Below are 25861 nucleotides of genomic sequence, written 5' to 3' on the forward strand. Positions count from 1 at the left end.
ATACCTCGAGTTGTTCTAGACGCGACGCGCTGCGCTTCTCGTCCGGTGTGCAATACCTCGAGTTGTTCTAGACGCGACGCGGCGCTTCTCGTCCGGTGTGCGATACCTCGAGTTGTTCTAGACGCGGCGCTGCGCTTCTCGTCCGGTGTGCGATACCTCGAGTTGTTCTAGACGCGGCGCTGCGCTTCTCGTCCGGTGTGCGATACCTCGAGTTGTTCTAGACGCGATGCGGCGCTTCTCGTCCGGTGTGCGATACCTCGAGTTGTTCTAGACGCGACGCGGCGCTTCTCGTCCGGTGTGCGATACCGCGAGTTGTTCTAGACGCGACGCGGCGCTTCTCGTCCGGTGTGCGATACCTCGAGTTGTTCTAGACGCGGCGCTGCGCTTCTCGTCCGGTGTGCGATACCTCGAGTTGTCCTAGACGCGGCGCTTCTCGTCCGGTGTGCGATACCTCGAGTTGTTCTAGACGCGGCGCTTCTCGTCCGGTGTGCGATACCTCGAGTTGTTCTAGACGCGACGCTGCGCTTCTCGTCCGGTGTGCGATACCTCGAGTTGTCCTAGACGCTGCGCTTCTCGTCCGGTGTGCGATACCTCGAGTTGTTCTAGACGCGGCGCTGCGCTTCTCGTCCGGTGTGCGATACCTCGAGTTGTTCTAGACGCGACGCTGCGCTTCTCGTCCGGTGTGCGATACCTCGAGTTGTCCTAGACGCTGCGCTTCTCGCCCGGTGTGCGATACCTCGAGTTGTTCTAGACGCGGCGCTGCGCTTCTCGTCCGGTGTGCGATACCTCGAGTTGTTCTAGACGCGGCGCTGCGCTTCTCGTCCGGTGTGCGATACCTCGAGTTGTTCTAGACGCGGCGCTGCGCTTCTCGTCCGGTGTGCGATACCTCGAGTTGTTCTAGACGCGACGCTGCGCTTCTCGCCCGGTGTGCGATACCTCGAGTTGTTCTAGACGCGGCGCTGCGCTTCTCGTCCGGTGTGCGATACCTCGAGTTGTTCTAGACGCGACGCTGCGCTGTTTTCATTAAAAAAACATTTGCACAAAGCAAGCCGATCCACTTTTCCATGTTGATCAGAGCATTAAAATGAGAAAAGATAATGGGACAAAAAGAAATCAAGGGACATTTAGAATAGATACAAATGTGTGATTAATTGCGAGTTAACTATGACATTAATGCGATTAATCGCGATTAAATATTTTAATCGTTTGACATCCCTATATATATATATATATATATATATATATATTAGGGATGTCAATTTGAACATATTCCCATGATCGATCGTCGTTTAAATTAACGATCAATTAATCGATTAATCGTTAGCCGTAACACTGCGTTATGAGTCTGCTGCAGTGGCATATATGCCAACAGAATGACAGGGTGTGCAAATACTGCACATAACGCTATGTTCCTCACCAAATGAATGAGAACCAATCTAAATAAAGGGCTAGTAGGATTGTAAAATGTTTCAATGTGATTGATCATTTAATTAAATTAATTATTTAATAATCAAATTTAACGACTAATGAAAAGTGTCACCAACGCCTCAGATGCGTGCTTGTAATATGTGACCGTTGTGGACGTGCTCTTCCTGGAACAACGCGCTGAAAATGGCAACTAAACCCAATGAATTCACAACGATTTAATAAAACAGTGTTCTCATGTTATGTAATATGAAAGTCCTAATCATAGTTATTATTAACCGTGCATTGCTGTTTGAGATGCGCGCTGAATGAATACCGTTAAACTGGAGCACTTTGCTAGCGCGTTATTTAACTCAAAGAAACGCATCCTATATGAGATTAGTCAGATATATACAAAATAAACATAATATTACAAATTATATCTGCACAAAATGAAGCGAATGCACAAGTGAACTTGAACTAAGACGTGCCATTCAGGGGTGCGTTTCCCAAAAGCATCGTTGGCCAACTATGTTCGCAAGTTCCGTCATTATCAGCATAGTTCAACGAGTTGGTGTTTCCCGAAACCATCGTTCTAACGAACATTCGCAAACAGCATCGCAAAGTTGTGTAGTTGGAACGACAGCTCTCGAGCTGTGGTTAGAAGCATAGTTTCTAGTTTGCATGACATGTGGACTCAATAGTTCCTTATATTGAGCAAAATAAGCAAGCTGACATTTATTACAACCTGTGTCTTTTGTTTAGAATACATACAAATGTCATTTACGTCTTTGAGTTTGTCAAGAGATTTAAAGCACCGTTTTTGAAGAGTGCGCATGTGTGAGCGTGCTCTACTATGTAAGAACGAGCCTATGATTGAATCTGGAAATAAAGCAAAATAACTGAGAAAAACGATAAATAGTCCTCAGATGCATTTCTGTAATTTATAGCAAAACATCTAGCGTTAATTCGATCTCAAACAGATTAATTAAAAGTAGTTATTGCTCCACCACATGCGTGATGTCATAAATCAACGTGGTTGAACGACCACTTTGCGTCAATACGGTTTCGGGAAACAGTCGTGACTAGCTAGTTGATTTCTTCAACGATGCATCGTACTAGTTACGTCGTTGTTCGGGAAACGCACCCCAGAATGACTCATGTTGTGGACGCGCTATTTCTGGAGCAACGCGACTATGGCAACTAAACCCAAATAATTCACAATATTTTATTACAATATTGTTCTCTTTATAATGTTATGTAATATGACAGTCCAATAGTCATAATTAGTCGTGCATTGCCGTTTGAGCTGCGCGCGCTGAAGCTGAAGAGGATCACCGTAAGCTTTACTACATCAATTCTTAACTAAATGCATCCTATATGAGATAAATCAGATATAAATACGTTAGGCCTACACAAAATAAACACAACATTACAACTTACATTTGCACAAAACAAAAGGCTGCGAATGCATACGCAAACTTATAGTCATGATGAAGGTGTAAATGGTCCCAAACATGAGCAGCACGCATGCGCATGAACCTGATTAATCGATGATCGATAAGTTTTATCGATTAAATGTATTATCGACAATTAATCGATCGTCGATTAATCGTTAACATCCCTAATATATATATATATATATTATATATTAGGGCTGGGTATCTATTCAGATGTTACAATTCGATTTTCGATTTCGATTCTAAATTCGATTTTGATTCCACTCAATGAATATAGATTTAATACAAATCCTATATTTAGAAAAAAAGAAAAGAAAAAAAGAACAGTGAGCATAAGGCTACGTTTACACGGAAACGATCTGAAGAGAAAACGCAAAAGTGATCACTTTTTATTCTGCGTTTAGATGAGCGTTATGGGGGGGAAATCTGCGTACATATGGTGACGCAAAAGTGTGTGAAATGTAGCAGCACTCCAGGCGGCTAGGTGGCAATGTGAAGCACTGATCGGTGCCTTCACTGTCTAGCAGACTTTTGCGTTTTTACCGTTTAGACGGAAACGCGACGGTGGAGCGTTTTTAAGATTTCCACTCTGGAGCAGACCTGCCAACCTGTACGCATTTTGCGTAGCGGATACGCATTTTGACTTCAAAGTACGCTGATACGATTTGTCACTCTAAACTACGCAAAAACCTGGTGACGCCTCTGTGCACGCGCTGTTCTTAAATCAAGCTACAGCAAAAGAAGAAGAGTTCAACCAATCATAGCGCTGGGTTCATTCCCCAAATAGCAAGCGGGGATGATTGACAGATGCGTAAGGCCTATCATTAAAAAGAGACTGAAAATCGACACCAATAAAGATTCCCGCTCGACCCGACGATCCCCCTTCCACTCCCGCGGCCGCCGTCTGACTGATGTCATGAACGAGGACAGTACAGTACGGTATTTCTGACTCCTGAAGGTAAACGGCCTGGGGTCGATGTGGGAAATTGATTGTTGAGTTAACTTAATCTTATGGATTCGATGATCACACAGATCGCATGGATTATCTTAAAATACTCCGTTAAGTTATTCATGGTCACTCAGAAAAGAGGAAGACATCATTCAGTCATGCAAATAATAAAATGCTCAAGTAATGCTGAACTATAAATCTTGAAATCGCTATCAGGCTTAGTGATTATGAAAGTGCTGTGATTTGTGGATTAGCCTACTGATAAGCGCGAGTCTGGAGAAACAGGCGTTTATTTATTCATTCATTCTCAGTGTTGAGAAACGTATGTGTTACGTTATTGTGTTAATTATAACTAAAGTACCTAATTATGTTACATATTTATTTTGTATGAAAACTAGCGCGTTCGTTAAAAAGTACCGTTGTATCAGTGCTGCGCTCTCTCTCTCTCTCTCACAAACACGGACGCGCACACACAGAGAGAGAAGATCATTGTAAAATGAAAATTGACGGGCTAAGTTTAAATTTTGTTCTTGCTCGTTTTTTTTTCTGTCAAAAAGCATTTTGTATTATCCATCCCTGCTTGTAAAATTTGTTAAATGACGGACGTTTTACTGTTAACACAGCCCTCATTATATGTCTGATTCGGAACTTATACTGTATATTATTTTTAGAATAAGTGATTCGTTATGCTATTATTGGACTCCTGTCTATTCATTGTCAACTGTTTTCTATAAATATGTTTGTATTGGCTAACATTTATTCAGCTAATGCGAGTCCTGTTTAAAATGTGCAAATGCAAAGACAGCGCGTCACAAATAGAAGCCCTTTTCCCTGTGGTATTTATCATATTTGGATATTGGAAAATAAATAAATTAGCCTATCTTAATTGTACACAATGTTCTTATGTTTTTATCTTTTTTATATATATAAATTTTTACTGTGTTCTAGGGGTTTCTTAATTTTAGACTAGTTGACCAGCACACATTATATGCAATGCAATTATATAATGCATGTGTGTCGTCGTCCAAACCGCCCATACAATACCCTCATACAATGAGTGTTTTTCTCTGTTCCCTTTGTTCTTTGATTAACTTTAAGACAGAGATAATTAGTGGCTATATATGTGTACTGTCCCTTTAAGAGCAGCCGCTGCTGACAGAGACGCGGATCTCACACGCACCTCATTGTCTCTTGAGTAACAACTCTACGTTCATCATAAGACTGCTCTTATGTTATGAAGGTACTCGACAAAAAGACATTTTGGCATAATTGTGTGTGTTATTGTTCGTTTAAGCGTGAAAGAGAACTGTATTCTGGGCTGTCTTGCACGATATCAGCGCAAGTCTTTCTGTGTGTCACAGTCAGGACATTCACAGGCAGCGAGCTCTCTTTTGTCTTGTCGCGCATGAATGGTTTTAAAACATTAGCATGAATAAGAGCGGGATCATGTAACACCAGCCAAAGGATGCCAGAAATTAACAGATGCTGTGTTAATTGCGTTAACAGCCCAAATTTGTTTATTTCATATAAAATCGCAGCATTTTGTGTCATATAATTGCGTAGGCTTGACATGGCGATTGCGATATGATTAATCGTGCAGCACTAGTTGAGGTTATTTTATGATCAAGATAAAACAAACATAAAATCTCACAGCATTAGCTATAAAATGGAGTTTGCCAGCCTATGAACAGTGGAGGAAAACTAATACTGGCTTTTGGGTAATAGATAAATAAATATGGAAAAAAATCGATTTGTGGCGTTTGAGAATCGATTTTGAATCGACCACATTTTAAAAAACGATTAATCGAAAAATCATTTTTTTTTGCCCTGCCCTAATATGTATGCCCTGTATGTATGTCCAATGTGGAAACATCAAACCATGAACCCCGTAGCAGGAATCAGTGGAAACATCCAGACAAAGACCACAAATATGTATTCAGCATAGAAAAGTCCTTAGTTGAGCATTAAACAGAATGTTTGTTTGACCAAGGCGGTTGGCCATGCTTTCATAATCTAGCTGATTTCTTCTACTGCTCACCCGCTTCTTTATCTAAGCACAGAGGTTCTCTACTACCCCTAGTGGAGAGGAGTGTAATTGTAGTTTAAAACTATGTAACGACTGGTGTCTGTCACAACCCTTTCCTGAGCCCTTAACTTCACTATTCTGATTTGAGAAATCAAACTGACCAAAACTGATATATATGTGTGTGTGTGTATATAACACGCATACAAAGCTCTGTGATCAGTAAATGCTGCCCCGTCTCTGAAACTACATTCGTCAAACATCTTCCCAAACTTGTAATGTGAAGCATTCATAATCATAAACCTTTTGTCCAACAAAAGACTTTTAATAACATGTTTTTAAACCAAACTCACTTCATAACATCAGTTGATTGTTTGACCTTACTTCCCTTCCTGAGCTGATGTGGCTTTTTATCATAGAATGAGACAGACAAGATATTATTTTATAGTATTCTATACAGTGGTAAAGGCATTGCATTATAAATACTTTATTATGAAAATACCAGAGAAAGCTTAAAGAACCCAGATAAACCATATATTGTCGTTCATATTTTCTTCTTGCATTCCTGTGTTCAGGATGTTTCTGAAATGCAATCTTTGGCCTGTGCTATTGCCTTGTTGACTGCTATCTGAAACTCGACAGATTACTAGGCATTGTCAGGCCCGTATTAAGAACACATAGGGCCACATAGATACTATGGGTATATACTGCATATTCCATTTTAATATTAACTAGGCCTACAGTACAGGCCAAAAGTTTGGAAACATTACTATTTTTAATGTTTTTGAAATAAGTTTCTTCTGCTCATCAAGCCTGCATTTATTTGATCAAAAATACAGAAAAAAAAGTAATATTGTGATATATTATTACAATTTAAAATAATTGTTTTTTAATTTCAATATACTTAAAAAAATAATTTATTCCTGTGATGCAAAGCTGAATTTTCAGGATCATTACTCCAGTCTACAGTGTCACATGTGACATCCAGTCTATCACATGATCCTTTAGAAATCATTCTAATATTCTGATTTATTATGAGTGTTGGACACAGTTCTGCTGCCTAATATATTTGATGAATAAAAGGTTAAAAAGAACTGCATTTATTCAAAATAAAAAAATATTTTCTAATAATATAAATCTTCTTTACTATCACTTTTTATCAATTTAACACATCCTTGCTGAATAAAAGTATTGATTTATTTCAAAAAAAGAAAGAAAAAAATTACTGACCCCAAATGACTGACCAAATGACTGACCAGATATTGTTGTTACAAAAGATTTCTATTTTTAAAACATGTGCTTCTTTTTCTTTTCTTTTTTTTAACTTTTTATTCATCAAAGTATCCTAAAAAAGTATCACAGGTTATGAAAAAATATTAAGCAGCAGAACTGTTTCCAACTTTGATAATGAATCATCATATTAGAATGATTTCTAAAGGATCATGTGATAGACTGGAGTAATGATCCTGAAAATTCAGCTTTGCATCACAGAAATAAATGATAATTTAAAGTATAATAAATTGAAAACCAATTCTTTTAAATTGTAATAATATATCACAATATTTAAAAACATTCTGTATTTTTTTATCAAATAAATGCAGGCTTGATGAGCAGAAGAAACTTCTTTCAAAAACATTAAAAATAGTAATGTTTCCAAACTTTTGGCCTGTACTGTATATATAAATATTCCAGGCTGCAACACATTAACAGTTAATAAATGCATTAACACCAGATATGAGGTAAAAGTTCAACAACTTTTGAGCATACAACTACCTTAAGGAGTTTACTTTTAAAATAGTTTAATTCGTGTTTTCACTGTTATACGGTAGGGGGGGGGGGCATTATTACACGTCGTCTGAAAGAGTACAGAATCTCCTGATCAAAACACAGATGAAGAAGCAGAAACAAACAATACCATATGCATATGTAAAATAATGTGATCAACAATATATAAATCAAAACTGTCTAATGTTACTGAATGAAATGTCGACCCAGGAAAAGCTATAGGACTGTGAAGCTTGTCTGAGGTGTTGATGAACTTGATCTACTCCATCTGAGTTTGATCATCAAAAAACTAAATCCAGGTCGTCGAGCTGGTTCCCCAGTGTCCACTGAATTCCATTTATCCTCCCTGCTGTTGTCATCTTCTGGATCCAGGCAATTGCCAGGAGAAATAGGAATGGTGACAACAGGCACCCTTGCCTGACTCCCGTTCTAACCGCGAAGCTCTTTGTGAAATGGCCGCCGTGGGCCACCCTGCAGGTCATTCCTTCGTAGGAGTTCTTGGTCAGGCTTGTTAGCTTGATTGGTATCCCGTAGTGCCGAAGTAACTGCCTGAGACTTTCTCGGTGGACGCTGTCGAACGCCTTCTCATAGTCAACAAAATTTCATTTCCATGACTGTTCTAAAATGAGACGCAATGTTGCGATCTGGTCGGTGCATGATCTTTCTTTTGGGAATCCTGCTTGTTCGTCTCTCAGCCGATGGTCCACTGCATCTTTCATTCTGTCTAAGATTATCCCGTTGTAGATTTTGCCTGGGACTGATAGTAGTGTGATTCCCCTGTAGTTTGCACAGTTGCTCAAGTCACCCTTCTTTGGTATCTTAATGAGGTAGCCCTCTTTCCAATCTGCTGGTATGTCCTCCTCCTCCCAGATCTTCTCAAAGAGAGGGAACAGCATCTCAACAGTGGTTTCAGTGTCTGCCTTCAGTGCTTCTGCCGGGATGTCATCAGGGCCCGCAGCTTTACCACTCTTTACCACACTTTGTTTGCAATACGTCCCTGGTTGGTTTGCTGCAGTCTATCGGCAGGTCAACATCAGCTTCCTGGATATCGGGAGGGCTTGCCGGTGCTGGTCTGCTCAGCAGCTCTTCAAAATGTTCTGTCCACCTGCTCAGTTGCTGCTCTATCCCCATGATGACCTGTCCCTCCTTATCCTTGACTGGTCTTTCTGGTCTACTGTATTTACCAGTTAGTTTCTTGGTAGTGTTGTATAGTTGTTTCATGTTGCCTGTTGCTGCAGCTTGCTCTGCCTCCTCTGCTAGGTTGTCAATATAGCTCCGCTTGTCCTCACACTTCACTTTACCTCTTGGTGGGCTTCTGTGTTGTTGAGGGCTTCTTTCTTCTGTTTTCTCACTTGTATCTTGTGCATGGTGCCTGCTGTCATCCAGTCTTACTGTTGGGGCTTCTTTGGTCCTATTACTTCCTGGCAGGTTTAGGTTAGGACATTTTTCACTCCATTCCACATGGTGTGGAGGTCTGTTTCCTCATCATACAGCTCTTGCAGCACTTGGAACTTATTTGTCAACGTGAGCTGGTAGTCTTTCTGGATCGTTGGATCTTTCAGGAAACCAACTTTTGGTTTGTGTGTCTGTCAAGTTCTTTTTTTAACTAGTAGATGGTGATCGGTTGCAGCATCTGCACCCCCCTTCACTCGGACATCTTGGAGTGATCTACTGAACTTTTTGGAGATACACAGGTGGTCTATCTGGTTTTCCGTGGCGTGGTCCGGAGACGCCCACGTGGCCTTGTGGATCCTTTTGTGTGCGAAGATGCTGCCCCCGATGAACTTGTTGTTCAGTGCACAGATGTCCGCAAACTTCTCTCGAACTTCGTTCATTTCACCAAGCGCGTGTGGGCCCATCACTGTCATTTAATGCCATTTTGGCATTAAAGACCCCATCAGGATGTTCACATCTTTGCCCTTCCTTCTGTCCAATACAGCTTGAAGTCTACCATAGAAGTGGTCTTTCGGGTCCTTGCTGCTGTCATTTGTTGGATGTTAAGCTTGATGTTTTTCTTTTTGGCTTTGAACGAGGCAGTCATCATCCTTGGTCCATGGGCTTCCCAGCCGATCAGCGCCTTCGCCTTCGGACAGCATAAGTGCCACGCCTTCTGTATGTGCGGCATTGTCTTCTTCATGTCCTGAATACAGCAGCAGTTCCCCTGTTTACAGCCTCAGTTGTCCTGACTGCAGCCATCTGGTCTCGCTGAGCCCTAGAACTGCTAAACTGTGCATCTCGGCTGCTACTTGCACTGTTTTCCCTGCCTCCTACATTGTCCCGATGTTCCAGGATCCGATGGTTAAAGCAACACTAAGAAACTTTTTTTACCTTAAAAATAATGTTTCCAAAATCGTATCAGTGGTCGTAACAGGGTGAAAGGCACTTCTGGATTTGCTTTGCAGCCCTATATCTGCTATAACCACACTATGCATTTGTTGGGGTTGCCAAACCGGGTCGCGTTTCTGTAGGTCGAATGAGACATAAGAAAACTACAAACTACCTTGTCTGTGGACATTGTTCATTCCAAAGCCGGTGCTGGATAAACAGCGAGCGTGTGTGCAACGGTAGACTGCGGGCGGCGAAATGATTTACGACAGCGGTAATGGACAATTCCGCTTCAAATCAAATAATGTTTTCCTGGTTGATAAAAGGGTGGTTGGCATTGTGGCTTCCTTTCGGCTTTCACCACAAGACGTCATACGTTCTTGAGACAAGAGCCCTTTCTCTTCCAGGAGTGGAGTTTGATGAATTGTTGTCGACGTTTCTGTAACAAGATGTTTTTGTTTTTTTTACGGATAGGGTTGTTAGTCCTAAGCCATCCTCTTTAGCCTCGAGGAGAGGTGGTCCAAGTTGGTCTGATCTCTATCCTTTGACCTGTCCAGCATGGGTGACCCCACCAGGAGCATAAGCTCCAGCTGGCTTAGGCACTACTTGGGAGTTGATCAAATTGGCCACAATCATTGTAAAGTTTAGATTCTAAGCTTTCAAATGACACCTATTTTGTGTTGATCAAGGTACTAGTTTTGATAAATATGATTATGAATTTGTGTAGCTAGGTGGCGCCCGAGGGTGTTACACTCCGGTTTAGAGGGAATACTCAGCACTCGTTAAGAGTTGATCATAATGGTTACATGCATTAAAAAGCTGAATTTCTATCTTCACTATTTTGATTTGTGAAAGGTTTCACTGTATAATTGCAATCTGTTAACCCTTCCCTGAGTCCTTTACTTTATATTCTGATTTGTGAAATTTATCACAGTACAGTTATGGTCAGTTAACCCTTTCCTGGGTGCCTAACTTCCCTATTAGGAAAAAAAGAGTTAATTATGAAAAATGCCTACCTTTCACATTCTTGACTAGCGGACTTAAAAAGAGTTTGATGCTTTGCTGTGAATAAAATTCACATATCAAGCAGGTCAATATGAAACCACTTTCAGTCTTCGTTTTGAGCTAAAGGCCTTATAAAATTAAGAGTCACTATGAAAAATGTAAAACGCTGATTTCGGACCGAAGGACCGCGTCACTTTCACAATTGCACAAATTTTGAAGAATCACATGCGATATTAGATAAATCAAGAATTTCTGCCTGAATTTCAAACTGGGTAAACTGGGGTCACTCATTTCATCTTCAATTGAATTTCAATTTTGAAAATGGGGATTTAATTAATTTGTTCCTTTTAGATCTGATGAAAGTGGAAGAGGAAAGTGAAGTGGAAAGTGAAGAACTGAGTGAAGAGGAAGAACATCAGAAATCTCAGAATATCACAACTAGAGGAACATCATCTAGTTGCTCAAAGACCAAAAAGAATGTTTCACAGAAAATAACTCAAAGATCAAGAGCTAAAAGGCCATCATGCACCTGCCTTCAGTGTGGAAAGAGTTTCACATGTAAAGGAAGCCTTAGAGATCACACAAGGATTCACACCGGAGAAAGACCTTTCACATGCAGTTACTGTGGAATAGGGTTTAAACAAAGCGGAAGCCTTACAGAACACATAAGAATCCACACTGGAGAGAAGCCTTACACATGCAGTCAATGTGGGAAGAGTTACAGACAGAAAGGAAGCCTTGGGATGCACATGAGAACACACGCTGAAGAGAAGCCTTTTACATGCCCGCAGTGTGGGAAATGTTTTACACAGAAACACAGCTTTAATCTTCACTTAAAAAATCACTCCGGTGTGAAGCCTTTCATCTGTCCTCAGTGTGGAAAAGCTTTTAGTCAGGCGTCACTGCTGAAAGTCCACGAGGTTGTTCACAGCGAAGTGAAGCCGTTTCACTGCGCACCCTGTGGAAGGAGTTTCAATGAAATGTCTGGCCTTAAAAGACATTTAAAATCATTCATACATAATAAATACAGGTCCCTGGAAAAATTCATGATCCCAGCTGTAGCCTCAGGTCATGGTTTTCCCTCAGGAGAAAATGTGTCCCAACAGAGCAATATAATAGGGTCGTCTACTAAAGCACATTACCTGCAGTGAGAAAGGCAGTACAGGGGACATGAATGTATTAGTTCAGAATACAAACAAATCATTAAAGCACGTCTGGTGTTGTGAAGGGATGCTTTTCTTTAATGTTCAGCAGTAAAAACTCTTTTAAATGAATAAAAGTACATGTATGATACCATTCAAAAACAAGGTCTGTTAATAATTCTACACCTTAGTAGTTTAATGTCTTAAATTAAACATGTTTGCACTGAGAATTGAGAATATTCACTTGTAATGATATTAGGAGTCTAAAAGAGGATGCCATGATGTTGGAAAAGAAAATCGGTAACACTTTACAATAAGGTTCATTTGTTAACATTAGTTAATGTATTAACTAACATGAACTAACCATGAGCAATTCATTTGTACTGTATTTAATCTTTGTTAACGTTAGTTAATAGAAATATAGCTGTTCATTGTTTATTCATATTAGTTCACAGTGCATTAACTAATGTTAACAGTATTTTAATGAAGTAGTAGTAAATGTTGAAATGAACAAAGATTAATAAATGCGGTATAAGTGTAGTTCATTATTAATTCATGCTAACTAATGTAGTTAACTAATGAACCTTATTGTAAAGCGTTACCAGAAAATCAGTCAAAACCAAAAATGTATTCATTTATATGCCTTTCTTATAGATTTTTACAATTGATACAATTTGAGCAATTTACTTTTCTCACAGCTATAAACACAATCTGATAACTACACCCCAATTTGTACAAACCTCAGACTTCCATATTTCAGTCAAAAGCATATTCACTTGTAAGATCGTGACACACAAACACACAGACGACTCCACTGCCATATTTAAATATTTACTCCTCTTGAACACAAGCCTCAGTCATCATCAGTGTCCGAGCGTCCTGTGTTTGGATTGTGGGGAAACTGGAGCACAATGGAGGAAACCCAAACTGCAAACTCCACACAGAAAGAGCTGCTGGCTCAGCCGGGACTCCAACCAGCGATCGTTCTGCCGTGTGGAGACAGAGAAATCCCTCCATCTTGAGTCTTCATGTTCCTCTTGAGATCATGGTCATTTTATTCGTATATATATATAAATTCTCATCACACATCGTTGATCTGCATTCAGACATTTTTGTTTTATTTTTGCAACAGGATGTTTTCTATGCTATAATGTATTTCTATAATAAAAACATATCTTACCTGTGGTGATTAGTTGTTTTTCCTCTTATTGTCCCCTAGATGGCAGTAGTACCCAATATATAAGTTGCAGATTACCAAAGTTACAGGGGTAAATAAATGTATATTAGAGAAGCTAAGCACGTTAAATTTGAGAGCTTATGAAATAAAGAGGCTACACGTCAGTTCATACATTTATTTTTTAGACTGTTTATTCAGTGGACACCACACTGGTTCTCATGATACAGCAGAGTATTGATATTTGTAATTTATAACATTTGGAAAGAAAAACAGTTTGAGTTATGTTTGGGATCAATTTGACCCCAGGAAAAAAACATACACAATTTCAAACATTTAGAAGTTTTTTATTTCTAAAACTGAACATCATTACCATCAGAACATCAGTAAGGAACATATGACAAGTTCATTAACAAGAAAGAAAGATTTAGGAATTGTTTTATGAGACTTTAAGTGCTCTATGCAACTATATGAGTTTGACACAATATGAACAGCATATATATTTTTTCTACAGCCCACCAGAGGTTACATTCCAGCCTTTCGTCTGCACTACTTTGTCCGCTCACATCAATAATGTTGAAGAAAATGACAAGGTGCCAACAGGCAGTCATCGGCAGCTGAAGGTGGCTGTGACCTTGTCCAAATGATCAACCCCTCCCTTTGTCTCATTGTAGTCCGGGACCATTTGTGGTTTCGGTCTTCTCTGGTGCATCTTTGTGCATAGTGCTCATTAGCAGGACATTTTTACCTTTCTTGGGGCAATAGGAGACAGTGGCTTTTTCAGTGAAGGCAAACATTAAAGATAAGCACTAAGTCTACCCTGTCGTTCAAGTGGTGAGCGGGACCATAAGAACTTTCCATTTTTGGAAGGTTGTAACCGTCCAACTGAGAAGAAGGGCGCATCACAAATTAATTTATAAGGGAGACATTGACTATAATGGATTTAACCAGACTCAGAAACACTCAAACCAAGTACAAATGCAAAAGTAATTGCAGAAGTGTTTATATCAAATATGTCACACAAAACCATAAAAACAGTGAGTCAACAATTGAAGATATGCATGTATGTTTTCTAAGTTGTCATAGTGAAAAAAGATATAAGAAACCGAGCTTATCTGGGGTGCGTTCTCCGAAACTACCTTAACGCTACGTCGTTCTTAAGTTGTACCTTAAGAAGTACCTTATCGTTAATACGTGGTTTCCGAAACCTTCTTAGTTAACCCTCTGGGGACCAAAAACGCGCCTGCGCGTTTTGCTCGTTTTTTTTTTTTAGCAATGAAAATAAACACTAAATGCTCTGTTAATTTTGATCTTTCATTTTCGTGTAATACATCAATCGATCCTGTTCAGTTTCTATTTTTTTTCTGTATATTCACAATAAAAATAAAGTGTTTTGCTTTTTGTCAAATAAAGAAACTTTAACATGATGCTATTTCTGCCTTCTCTCTGTCAGTGAACTCCCGTTTGAAACGCGTTCGAAAATGATCTATAACTCTGCGAAAATTCAGTCAAACAGGCAAACAGACCCACGGGCATAAAGCTTGAGATCGCAGCTTTTAAATGAAGTAATTTATATAAAAAACAAATATTATCAGCTTCTGTAATCTGTCTAAAAAGAGAGCGATTCCAGTCGAGCTCATTACGAGCTCATTGACTTTGATTCGTTCACGCCTACTCACGGAGCGCGCTATTCATAAGATAATGTGTTAAGCCGTCTATGCAAAACAGGTAAACGCCCCCAAGCAAATGCATTAAAAGCTTCAAGTTTCATCATTCAGTCACCTGCGCGTTGGGAAGATGACACGGTACACCGGTGCGGAAGCCCTTCAGCTCGTCCTGGATACTAGCGACGAAGAGTCCACATTTTCATCAGAAGAGGAGCGCGACTACTCTGATGACGACCGTTTGTATTTTGAAGAGCGTCTTGATCCAGCCGTGGATAGAATTTCGGATGAGTAAGTATTTATTCTTACTTGCATTAGTTGACAAGCTATTCAAAACATGAGCTTACATATTATACTGGGTGGACTTGCCATCCAGAGTATTGACATTTGATATCTACCTATATTCAACACGATCTAATGAAAGTGCATATCTACACCATGAATTTAATATCTCGTACCATTTCAACGTCAAAAATGTTTTGTTTTGTTTTTTTTGTGTACATATGCTACACCCCTTGGTTAGGAAATTTGTATTTGTATGTGTAGCCTAAATGATATGTTTAGATCATTATGTATGAAAGATAGAATTTAGAAAGTAGGCCTAGTAGGTGTTTAGATTATATTTTGACTATATAAATGCTGCCTCATTATCATTAACGATGCATGCTCGCAAATATCAGTTGTAAATGTGTGTAAATGTGCTGAAATGTGTAAATATACCCAGTTAATGAAGTGCACAAATGTGTTAGGCTAATGTTTGCGGTGTGCCTCTCCGGTAATTGCCCATTGACACGCATATAGGCTTATTGCACGCGTCTAAAATTATTTACATCAGTTATTCATTATAGACTAATTCTACTATAGTTATATTTATGTAATAATATTCTTCAACTTTTTTAAAAGGAATGTAGCGTCATCACTACGTCCGCCTGCAACTCGGAGTGCGCTTAGCAACACAGTCAGAAATCAGAAAGAGTAAGTACATATTTACCCACTATTTTACAGATGTTAGTTACATTTTGTTTATACTTAGTGTTAATAATATGAGCCTGTATGACTTTATTATTTATTTTGGGAGATTGGTTGATGTTACATATGTTTTATGTTATCAGCATTGCTAAATGTCCATCAGTTATGCATGTGCTGGAATGGTACTCTGTAAAATATATGATAATAACAGTTTTTAACTTTTTTTAAAAGGAATGTAGCTTGTTCACTCTCGCCTTCCACTGCAACTCGCAGGACAGGCAGCAACGGAAATCAAAAAGAGTAAGTACATATTTATCTACTATTTTACAGATGTTAGTTACATTTTTGTTTATATACTTAGTGATGATACAAATGTAGCCTATATGTGCCTGTGTGGCTTTGCAAAAAATGTGGTGTTATGCATGCACAATATAACAATTATTGATTGGTAATGTTAATATAAAAGAGCTTATATTGTGTTGCTTTATCAGCATTGCTAAATGTCCATCAGTTATGCATGTGCTGGAATAGTACTCTGTAAAATATATGATAATAACAGTTTTTAACTTTTTTTAAAAGGAATGTAGCTTGTTCACTCTCGCCTTCCACTGCAACTCGCAGGACAGGCAGCAACGGAAATCAAAAAGAGTAAGTACATATTTATCTACTATTTTTTTACCTACTACTGTGGCTTTGCAAAAAATGTGTTATGCATGCACAATATTACAATTATTGATTGGTAATGTTAATATAAAAGAGCTTATATATTTTTTGTTTTATCAACATGCTGATTGCCCTGCCCTGACATGCTGATAGTACTTTGATCAACCTTTATTAACCTTTATTAATATTATTATTTTTTATAGGAATGTGGCAAAGAGGGCCAAGACAAACATTCAGACGAGCAACAAGGAGTCCACTCTGTGATGGAAAACAGAGACTGACATTGATATGGTTCCACAGACTCTGAGATTCCTGCCTGCCCGGGAACTTGGACCACAGCTGAGTTCTGCTGACACACACACTCCCCAGACTCTCTTCAAAATGTTTTTTTCTGAGAATGCAGTTTCAACTCTGTGCCACAACACCAATGCTCAGGCTGCTGGTGCAATTGCAAAGGGGCGCAAATTTAAATGGACTGATGTCAGCATCAGTGAGATGTACCGCTACATTGGGCTGGTGTTTTACATGGCCATGGTGAAGGTCAGCTCCATCAAGGACTACTGGCGGCAAGACAGTCTTTTCTCTTTGCCTTTTCCTGCCACAATCATGGCAAGAGAGAGATACCGCACCATTTCATGGAATGTGCACATGAGTCACCCAGATGCAGATAAGGAGAATGACAGAAAGAGGGGCACACCTGAACATGACCGTCTTTTCAGAGTCAAACCTCTCATGGAAACTATCCGTCATGCTTGTAAATCCATCTATCATCCTAGAAGAAACTTAGCTGTGGATGAAAGAATGGTGGCATGCAAAGCACACACAGGTATGACACAGTACATGAAAGCTAAGCCAACCAGATGGGGTTTCAAGTTGTTTGTTCTTGCAGACTCCTCAAATCAACGGAGCATAAGCATTTACTGTGAGATACCTTTTGTTTTTACAAAATTACAATAAAACAGATTGAAAAACAAAACATTTGAATCTCCTCATTCTTTAAGGCTGCCTCACTCGATGGCCCATTAGCACTTGGGGGAGCGTCTATGTCACACCCCTGGTCTGAATCTCATTAATATTGATGACCCATTACCACTCCCACGCATAAACCTCTTCTGACAAAAAAACTGTTTTACAATGTTTAAATCAATGTTGTGTTTTATGTGAAAGATTAGGCAGGATGATTTTCAGATCATTTTGAAGCTAGAACTCAAAGGGACAACATCAATTAATCAAAAGTCTTGTGGACAGATATTTAATATGTGTTTTGTGGTCTTAATTCAGCAACTTTCATTTTAATTTTTTCCAAAAACCACGCATAAACATTATTCTCTTAAAAATACAAACATCTACATACACGTTGCTCGCATATTATGGTAGGCCTGTTTGTGCTATATAGAGTGATTTTACACCTTTGCCATTAACATGTTTATAAATAACTGAAAAAAGCACAAATGTCAGAGCATGTCAGAACATCTCAACGACCCCAAAAACAGCTTGGTCCCCAGAGGGTTAAGAATACCTTCTGTAAGTCATACGTTCGTAAGGTTGGTCTGGAGCGCTCTTAGCTATACCTTATCGCTGCTGACGGTTCATACCGCTAGTGGCCACCACTACGCAAAAAGCTTTTTTACATCGCAGTTTAATTACACATAGAAAATTTTATATGAACATTTAATATAAAATCTGATTTAGTATTAAAATTACATTTTTACTTTACTTAAAAAATGTACACATAAAATAGCCTACACCCAGTGTAAAGTTTCCATACACTAATGGTTGTTAGCTTTTTTTTTATTAGGCTACTATCCTAAGGCACATCAGCTGGCGAACCATTTGACAGAAAAGGCTTAGGAGTCTATATAAAGAAAGATGAGTTTACACAAACTTTATGGCAGCGAGACAGCGAGTACTTGTTTTAAATCAAAGACGGCGCCGTCCGCGGAGCCAGTTAGTGTATGTCAACTACATGGCTGGTGGATAATCAGCATACGTTGTGGAGAACATTAACACACTTATGGCCGTGAGGGTTTGGGATTGCACACTTGCTAAATTATAAACACATACTCATATTTATTTCTGCATGTACATATTTCAATGAGCCCCGATAAATGCAGTTTGTACTATTTCTAAAACGCTTCTTTATAAAGAACATTGTTTTCTCAATACTTTACCTATACCGCTGTGAAGGAAAGAGCGCACAATCGATCATCGAGGCATCGATATCAACCTATTCAGCGCCTCCACCATGGACAGCACCTGCTAAGGTCGAACTTAAGAAGGTTTACCTTAAGCAACATCCTAAGGTATAGTTCGGAGAACACACGTAGGAAACGTATACCTGTAGTTAAGGTGTACCTTTTGAGTCTTCGTAGCGCACTAAGAGACAACGTTATCGGAGAACGCACCCCTGGTCATTGTCCATGAAATGGCTTTCCTTGAAAGGTCTTTGCGCAAGGTAGAGGTGAAGATAGGGGTTTGTCAAACAAGAAAAGAGCAAAAAGTCCAGTAGTTCAGTAGTTCATTTCAAATTCTAGCTTCAGTCAATCCAGGCTTCAGTTTAGGGTATGTTGCAATAACGGTGTCCTTGCAGCACTCAAACATCCCAGATCTCAGTTGATTCAATTTATCCAATGATGACATTGGCATGACTAAGTAGAATCCCCACAAGAAACAGTACAGCATAGGATGGAATAATTCTCAATCCCGTAGAATAAGAAAGATAACTCTGTGGATGAGGTATATACGTGAAGTCCTTCTAAATAAAAACATACAGGCTAACATTAACACCAAACATATTACATGAAATGACGTAACCCAGCAAAAACAATGATAACAACACAAAATGAACAACACTTACTTGGATGAGCTTAAAACAACAGTTTCTCAACCCGGACTCTACAGCTGTGTCCCAATGTGACGGCTGCATCCTCCGAAGGCCGTATTTGAAGGCCGATTGGCCGCATTTGAAGGCCGATTGCGTCACAGCGGCGCGACGAAGGACGTCCCAATTCAAAGGCTGCATCCTTGGAAGGTCGCATTTGAAGGCCGATTGCGTCACCGCGGCGCGATGAAGGCTGTCCCAATTCAGTTCTGCATCCTCCGAAGTCCGTATTTGAAGGCCGGTTGCGTCATCGCGGCGCGACGAAGGCTACCCTGATTCAAAAGCGACGCCAAATGCGTCCTTCGTTTCCCCGTGAAAGGAAGGATACATAAATGAACACTTAGCGGCCCATCCTACCCTATTCTACCCCATAAATCATTGCGCGCCGTTGACGACAGCATTTATTTATTTATTTTTAAAGGCGGCCGAGACTGGAGATCGGTGGTGGACAGCAAATTCACATTTAAATGTAAGTATTATGTTTTCATTTATTTAAATGGCTAGCGAAACCGAGTTAAAGTTTATTATAAATTTCATCTTAACTTCATTTGTCAGGTAGTTTGAGGCAAAACGTGTGCTAATATTAGTTTAACGACCTATTTGTAATATTTGCACTAGTCTATCTCACTTGTGTATTATAAGAAATATCACTCACCCTATAAAGCCCACAACAATAAGAAAAGCAGTTGATAAGGGAATGGGGTTTCACTTTGATGTGTTTTTGTAGTGCTGTCATGAAAGCTATGTGGTTTTAACCAAATTTGAGTAGAAATATGATTTCTTAAGTATTTTGTATGCATGTCTTGATGTGTCATATTTTGCAGTGTTAAGAATGCACTTAAGATTGCACCCCTGTGTTAAGCTTTTTTAGAGCAATTCAGGAGAAAAAAAATATTGTGTAAAAATATCTGCAATGTATTGTGCTGTTGTTGTTAACAAGCCATGGTTAATTTGCTCTGCCCTTAGGATTGCAAGTGTCCTGGGACAGGTGAGGGTGTGAGTGGGAAACCCACTGCTGAAACTCGGCCCTGGTTTGTCCTCAGGGCCCAGTTCAGCAGTGGGTGCCCACGGTGAGGAGGAGCCAGCACCAGCAGCACCAGCACCAAGGCAGAGGCGAAGAGAGCAGGGAGAGGATGGACAGGCTGTTTTCTCTTCTTGAGAAAATGATTGAAAAATATATATTTTTCTACATATTCTTTAACTTTTTTCACTATTTTTTAAAAGGAAAGAAAATCTGTACATTTTCTTTTATGCAACTTTAAATGTGTAAATAAAAGAATGAATTGTTCTGGACATTGTTTATTTTTTTGACAGTCATAATTTCTACATGAAACAAACTCTTGTATATCTTTTTTTTTCAAATAAAATTGGTAAATGAAAATCATTTGTTCCACGGGCTACATTAAATTACTTTTTCCAACTATTAACAACATACGTTAAACATATCAAAATCAACAAACATTTACAGTACATAAAATAAGAAAAAAATGATGTAGACTATTATTAGAATTTATTAGAATAATAATTAGACTTTCAAAAAGAGTAATTTCTGAAAAAAGTACTTTTAATAACAAGTTTTTAGTATCAAGAGTAAAACTAGAGGTATGTATTCTGCAGGGGAAAAAACTCCTTGTCAGGGTTTTTATTATAGTTTGTATTTATAATTATGCTACTCCTGCATTTTACTTATGAATATTTTCAAGGTTGTTACATTATATACTTTTGTGTAGTTTAATGTAAAATCATATGTGAGGGAAAAAAAGGTACTTCAGTAGGTTACTTCACATTTGTACGTGAATATTTAATGAAATATGCAGTTCCGAAAATTAAAGTCCCATATCAGTTTGAAAATTAAAGTCTCATATTTGTTTGATATGTCCCATATCAAAGGGCGCATCTGAAGCGCTCGGACCGGTCTAGCCTACGGAGGATTGTTCTTGTCGCCTGGCAACCGTGACAGCTGCCGATGACGAGCGCGAGAAATACTGGACCTTTTTTATATTCAATTGGGTTTTATTTTCAAACAGGGCTAAACCGAAAATACATGATCCGGCAGCGCCGGGGCTGAAACATCCTCACCATGTCCTCCAGTAAAATATAAAACATAAAAATGACAATAGCCAATTCTGGCTCCATAGCTGTTTACTCAATTAGGCTATATCAAATGAATGATCAGGATGGCAGCTGTCCTCTCGCACCGTTGAGGAGCGGTGATCAGAAACACCTGGTTGCGCAATTAGGAAATCCTATGAAGGCTACATGGTGCGTCCTTCGGAGGACTCATAGGCTGCATCCTTGAAGTCTTCAGTCCTTCGAAGGATGCAGCCTTCACATTGGGACACAGCTTGAATATAAGGTTAGCTGAAGGAGGCCATTCTTCTCTCCAACCAAACATACTCCAACTCTACTTCTCCCTGCCTTTTATCCAGAGGAAGAGTAGTCTGGAGAGCCCCCTAGAGCATGGTAGTGGTACTACTGCTCAAAACCAGAGTAACTGCTCTAAAGGTCGTTACATATCCCCCCGCTCAATGGAAAATTTGCCCACCATGGCAAATTTTAAGATTCTGAATGTGATAGGTATCAAGATTGGATGGATCAGACATTAGTGAGACTTGGTAGTTTACGGGGCCTAATCTCTTAACAATTTTAGCAGGGCCCTTCCATTTTGGCAACCTCAGCAGGAGTAAACCCAGTGCTTTCATGCCAGGCCGAATTTTTAGCAAACCTAAATTAAGCCAACCACTTGTCCCATTGGCGATGATGCTCTTCCACATAGGATGCTATCATGGTCTTCAAATTCCTGTTTACTCGTTCAGTGAGGTTTGTCTGTGGGTGATAAGCAGTGGTTAACTTTTGCACAACTCTCCATTGTTTGCACACTGAATTAATTAGCTGAGAGGTAAATTGTGTTCCTCTATCTGACACTAGATATGCAGGAGTTCCCCATCTAGTAAAGATTTCCTCTATCAGTATTTTGGCAATGTGAGGTGCCTTGGCGGTCCTTAACGGGAACAGCTCCAGGGGCGGACTTTACCATTAGGCAAAGGTCGGCAATTGCCTTGGGCCCCGAGCTACCTTGGGGCCCCCAAAATGCCCTATTAAATGCTTAATTAAAAAAAAAAAAAAAAAATTATATATTTCTAAAACACCATTTGCGAAAAATGTTATCAAATCATTAGTGTCGCAGGAGGGGCCCCCCCCCCGCCTCACTACATTGGACTATTCCATTATCTCACTTACTGCGCATCTGCGAAAGTGACAAGGCTGTGCCAAAAAACTGACGGAGAAAAAGAAGTGAGTGACAGAGTAAAAATGATGCGAAGCTAGCTACCCAAGCGGTGCTGAAAAAAGGAGGAAGCGGGAGGAAAGCAAAAAGTCTGTAAAGGTGCGCGGCGCAAAAGATAAACAACACGCAGTAACAGGAGGACTGGGAAATACACAAACTGAGCAAGACGAGTCTAAACGCGAAAATGTAAAGTTTCGAAGTTACCCAAGCGGCTCAAATAAAAGAAATAAGTGAAAAGACGCTGATAAGTATTTGGGAACGCTGCCAAAGATGACAAACTTTTTTACGGCTACTGTAAGATACAGATCAGGAACAACAACGTCCAACGCACAGAAAAATCGTGCAGAGGACACGGAGATCGACAGACAAAACTGAGCAGTTTAACGTTACTTATGAATCATGATATTGAAAAAAATCTCAGCTCTCTCAGATTCTGTCAATTCTATTACGAAATTCAAACAATAAATACCGTTTTGTCGTTTTAATGTGACATTCCTATAGCGATACAGTAAAGATAAAGTATAACTTACCGAAATGTATATTCCTCATTCATAATATCGATCAATAAGTGTTTTTTAACCGCGGAAAGAGGTAAAACAGCTGGAGAACAATCGTCACATAACATTTACCTCAGGAAAGCCATTTAATTGGCTAGAAACAAAAGAGCTATAGAGAGTATTTGGCTAAATATGTGTACTATATTACTTATTTTAACCTTAAATTATACCATCTGATAGGGCTATTTTTCTTGAGAAAAAGTAATGCATATCTTGTGAAACTTTACCTAATATTTATCCAAATGAGTCAATATTGAATCAAATCACAAGAATTGAATCGAAATGGTGAAATTTGTCAAGCAAAAAAAAAAAAAAGAAAGAAAAAAAAAGAAAAGAAAACATAGCTTACCAGAAATTGTACCATGTAAACATTGTAACATGTTTCTGTTTAGGAGTAAAGAAGTGTAGCCTATGCAGGGTTTAAAGGGGATGTTTTTTTTTCTCCTCTCTAACCTTTACTTCCCCGTAGATTAGCTTTACCTGCCTATCCACCATTCAGTCTGTAGGCCTACATATTTTTTCGTTCTCTTTTAAAGATTGGATGTGGAGGGGCCCATAGCCTACCTTCGCCTTGGGCCCCCGATTTGCTAAATCCGCCACTGAACAGCTCTAACCACTTTGAGCAATAATCCACCACCACAAGCAAATATTCATTTTGTTTGCTACTCCTGGGGAAAGGACCCATGAGATCAATCCCAAGCATGTATCCTGGTTCTACAACTTGGGTGCTTTGCAATAGACCAGACGGCTTTTCCTGAGAAGGTTTGAATTTTTGGCAGGTGTGGCAGTTCTTACAATACTTCCATACATCGCCTCAAATACTGGGCCAATATACGGTCTCCAACAGTCTTAGCAGAGTTTTTAACTTTCCCAAGTGGCCGCTAAGTGGATTGTCGTGTGCGTAGTGTAAGAAAACTTGTCGATGGAGTTCGGGTATGACCAGCTGGAGCTTTTGGCCTTTTTTCCCATCAGGAACACTACGAAACAGGTAACCGTTTTCTATCACATATTGCACTCGAGTAACATCCACTGATGTCTGCTTTCCAGCTTTAGATATCAGCTCTTGAATTTCACTGTCACTGCTTTGTGATGCTGCAATTTGGGTAAGGTCTACTGGCAAATTACATGATTGAGCAGTGGTGTTGGCAACGGTCGTGAGTCAGATGCGTTATTGGGTACTTGGTTTCGAGACATCACATCTGGAACTACGTTACACTGCCCTTTTCTGTACCTTACTGTAAAATGGAAGCCTTGCAAACGAATTGTCCAACGAATAAGACGTGACGATGGTTTTGGATGTTGAAAGGCCCATGTTAAGGCAGCATGATCCGTTACAACTTCGAATGGACTTCCTTCCAAGTATGGTCTCCACTTTTCCACCGCCCATACCACAGCTAGACATTCTTTTTCTGTATGTCTTTTTTCACCTCCTTTGAGTAAGCGAGAGGCATACGCAATGACATGTTCCTCTCCTTCAGGAACCCTTCATGCCCCCCTAGAGTATGGTAGTGGTACTACTGCTCAAAACCAGAGTAACTGCTCTAAAGGCCGTTACAAGGTAATGCTGGTGGTTGAGGGACAATGGGAGGGTCGACACTAGAGGTCTCATTCTCAGATTAACCCCAAGGATAATAGCAAGGTTAAGTATCTAAAAAAGACAGGAGTAATAGAAAGACATTGTTTTCTTCACCATTTATTATCCTTCTTATCCCTTGTCATATTCTTAGATAGTTAAACCTATGTACGCTTCACACTCCAGACTAGTAGGCGACAGAAACACACCTTTAAGTTGGTTTGCCAAACCTCCATAAAACTCATGAAGAAAGAGTTCTGTGTGAGTTCGTCGTCTAAGGTACCCTCATGTGTCCTGATCCTGCCAAGTCCTGTCTTACTGCCTGTCTTGTTTTCCCCTATTGGGTACTTTTAGTTTTTGTCAAAACATTTTTTTTTTTACTATTAATAAATTGCTCTGCATTTGAGTCCTGACCTCATCCCTCAATCCTGACAGTATGTGTCATCAATCAATCAAACTTTATTTCTAAAGCACTTTAAAACAACCGAAGTGGACCAAAGTGCTCAATAATAAAAAGCTTGATTTAACGACTGCCCTGATCTGACTGTCGAGCTAAATGTCCGAATCAATTTTAACCCCTAGATTAGTGATGGTTGTCTTGGAGTACTGGGCCAAGGCACCCAAATCAACAGGAGGGGTCCCAATGGTGCCACCAAAAACCATAATTTCTGTCTTTTGCAGTGAAACTTCCAGGGCCCGTATTCATAAAGATTCTAAGAATCCTCTAAGAAAACTCTTAATTTAGCTTAAAAACTTTTACGTAGGAGTCTTAGCTTAAAAGCGATTCGGGACCGATCTGAGAGCAACTCTGAGTAAGGAAAAGCCAAAAACTTTCATCTTAGTAAGGAGGCGGGGTTGACCCCGTTGCTATGTATGACACAATCTTTTGAAGACTGTGATTGGTTGGTTGTCCAAGAAGGAAAAAAAAAAGTGATTATAAGTATAGGGTCTATTCTAAGCCTATTCTATTCTAAATTACATGCATCATTTTTCCTATTTGA

The 25861-nt window shown here is 39.5% G+C and overlaps 2 protein-coding genes and 1 long non-coding RNA gene across 3 annotated transcripts in view; all 3 read left to right on the top strand.

The window, feature by feature from the left end:
* The window catches only part of LOC309501989 (uncharacterized protein), a 16325-nt gene extending 2638 nt beyond the window's left edge, over positions 1-13687 (top strand). The window contains exon 2 of the mRNA XM_082174299.1: positions 11303-13687. Within this exon, the coding sequence (XP_082030425.1) occupies positions 11303-12102 (800 nt within the window). The 3' untranslated portion in view covers positions 12103-13687. The remainder of the gene's footprint in view (positions 1-11302) is intronic.
* A 1018-nt stretch (positions 13688-14705) lies between these two features.
* On the top strand, positions 14706-18081 carry LOC309502025 (uncharacterized protein). Its single transcript, XM_082174349.1, has 5 exons — positions 14706-15222; positions 15835-15906; positions 16132-16200; positions 16480-16548; positions 16767-18081. Exons 1-5 carry the CDS (start codon positions 15065-15067, stop codon positions 16825-16827), a joined length of 429 nt encoding a protein of 142 aa, XP_082030475.1. The 5' UTR covers positions 14706-15064; the 3' UTR covers positions 16828-18081.
* Positions 18082-19488: 1407 nt separating this feature from the next.
* LOC309502062 lies at positions 19489-20621 on the top strand. The gene is made up of 2 exons (XR_014207113.1): positions 19489-19913; positions 20411-20621. It is a non-coding gene; the product is annotated as an uncharacterized lncRNA (long non-coding RNA).
* Positions 20622-25861: the final 5240 nt, after the last annotated feature.

This window comes from Leuciscus leuciscus, assembly GCF_965113295.1.
Source record: "Leuciscus leuciscus genome assembly, chromosome: 6".
In the NCBI taxonomy this organism is placed as follows: domain Eukaryota; kingdom Metazoa; phylum Chordata; class Actinopteri; order Cypriniformes; family Leuciscidae; genus Leuciscus; species Leuciscus leuciscus.

Bases quoted from the DNA above. Each gene is read 5' to 3' on its own strand.
- LOC309502025 (XM_082174349.1), top strand. From the start codon at position 15,065: ATGACACGGTACACCGGTGCGGAAGCCCTTCAGCTCGTCCTGGATACT. The intron at 16,201-16,479 runs GTAAGTACATAT...TTTTTTTAAAAG, and splicing joins AGCAACGGAAATCAAAAAGA to GAATGTAGCTTGTTCACTCT. The intron at 16,549-16,766 runs GTAAGTACATAT...TATTTTTTATAG, and splicing joins AGCAACGGAAATCAAAAAGA to GAATGTGGCAAAGAGGGCCA.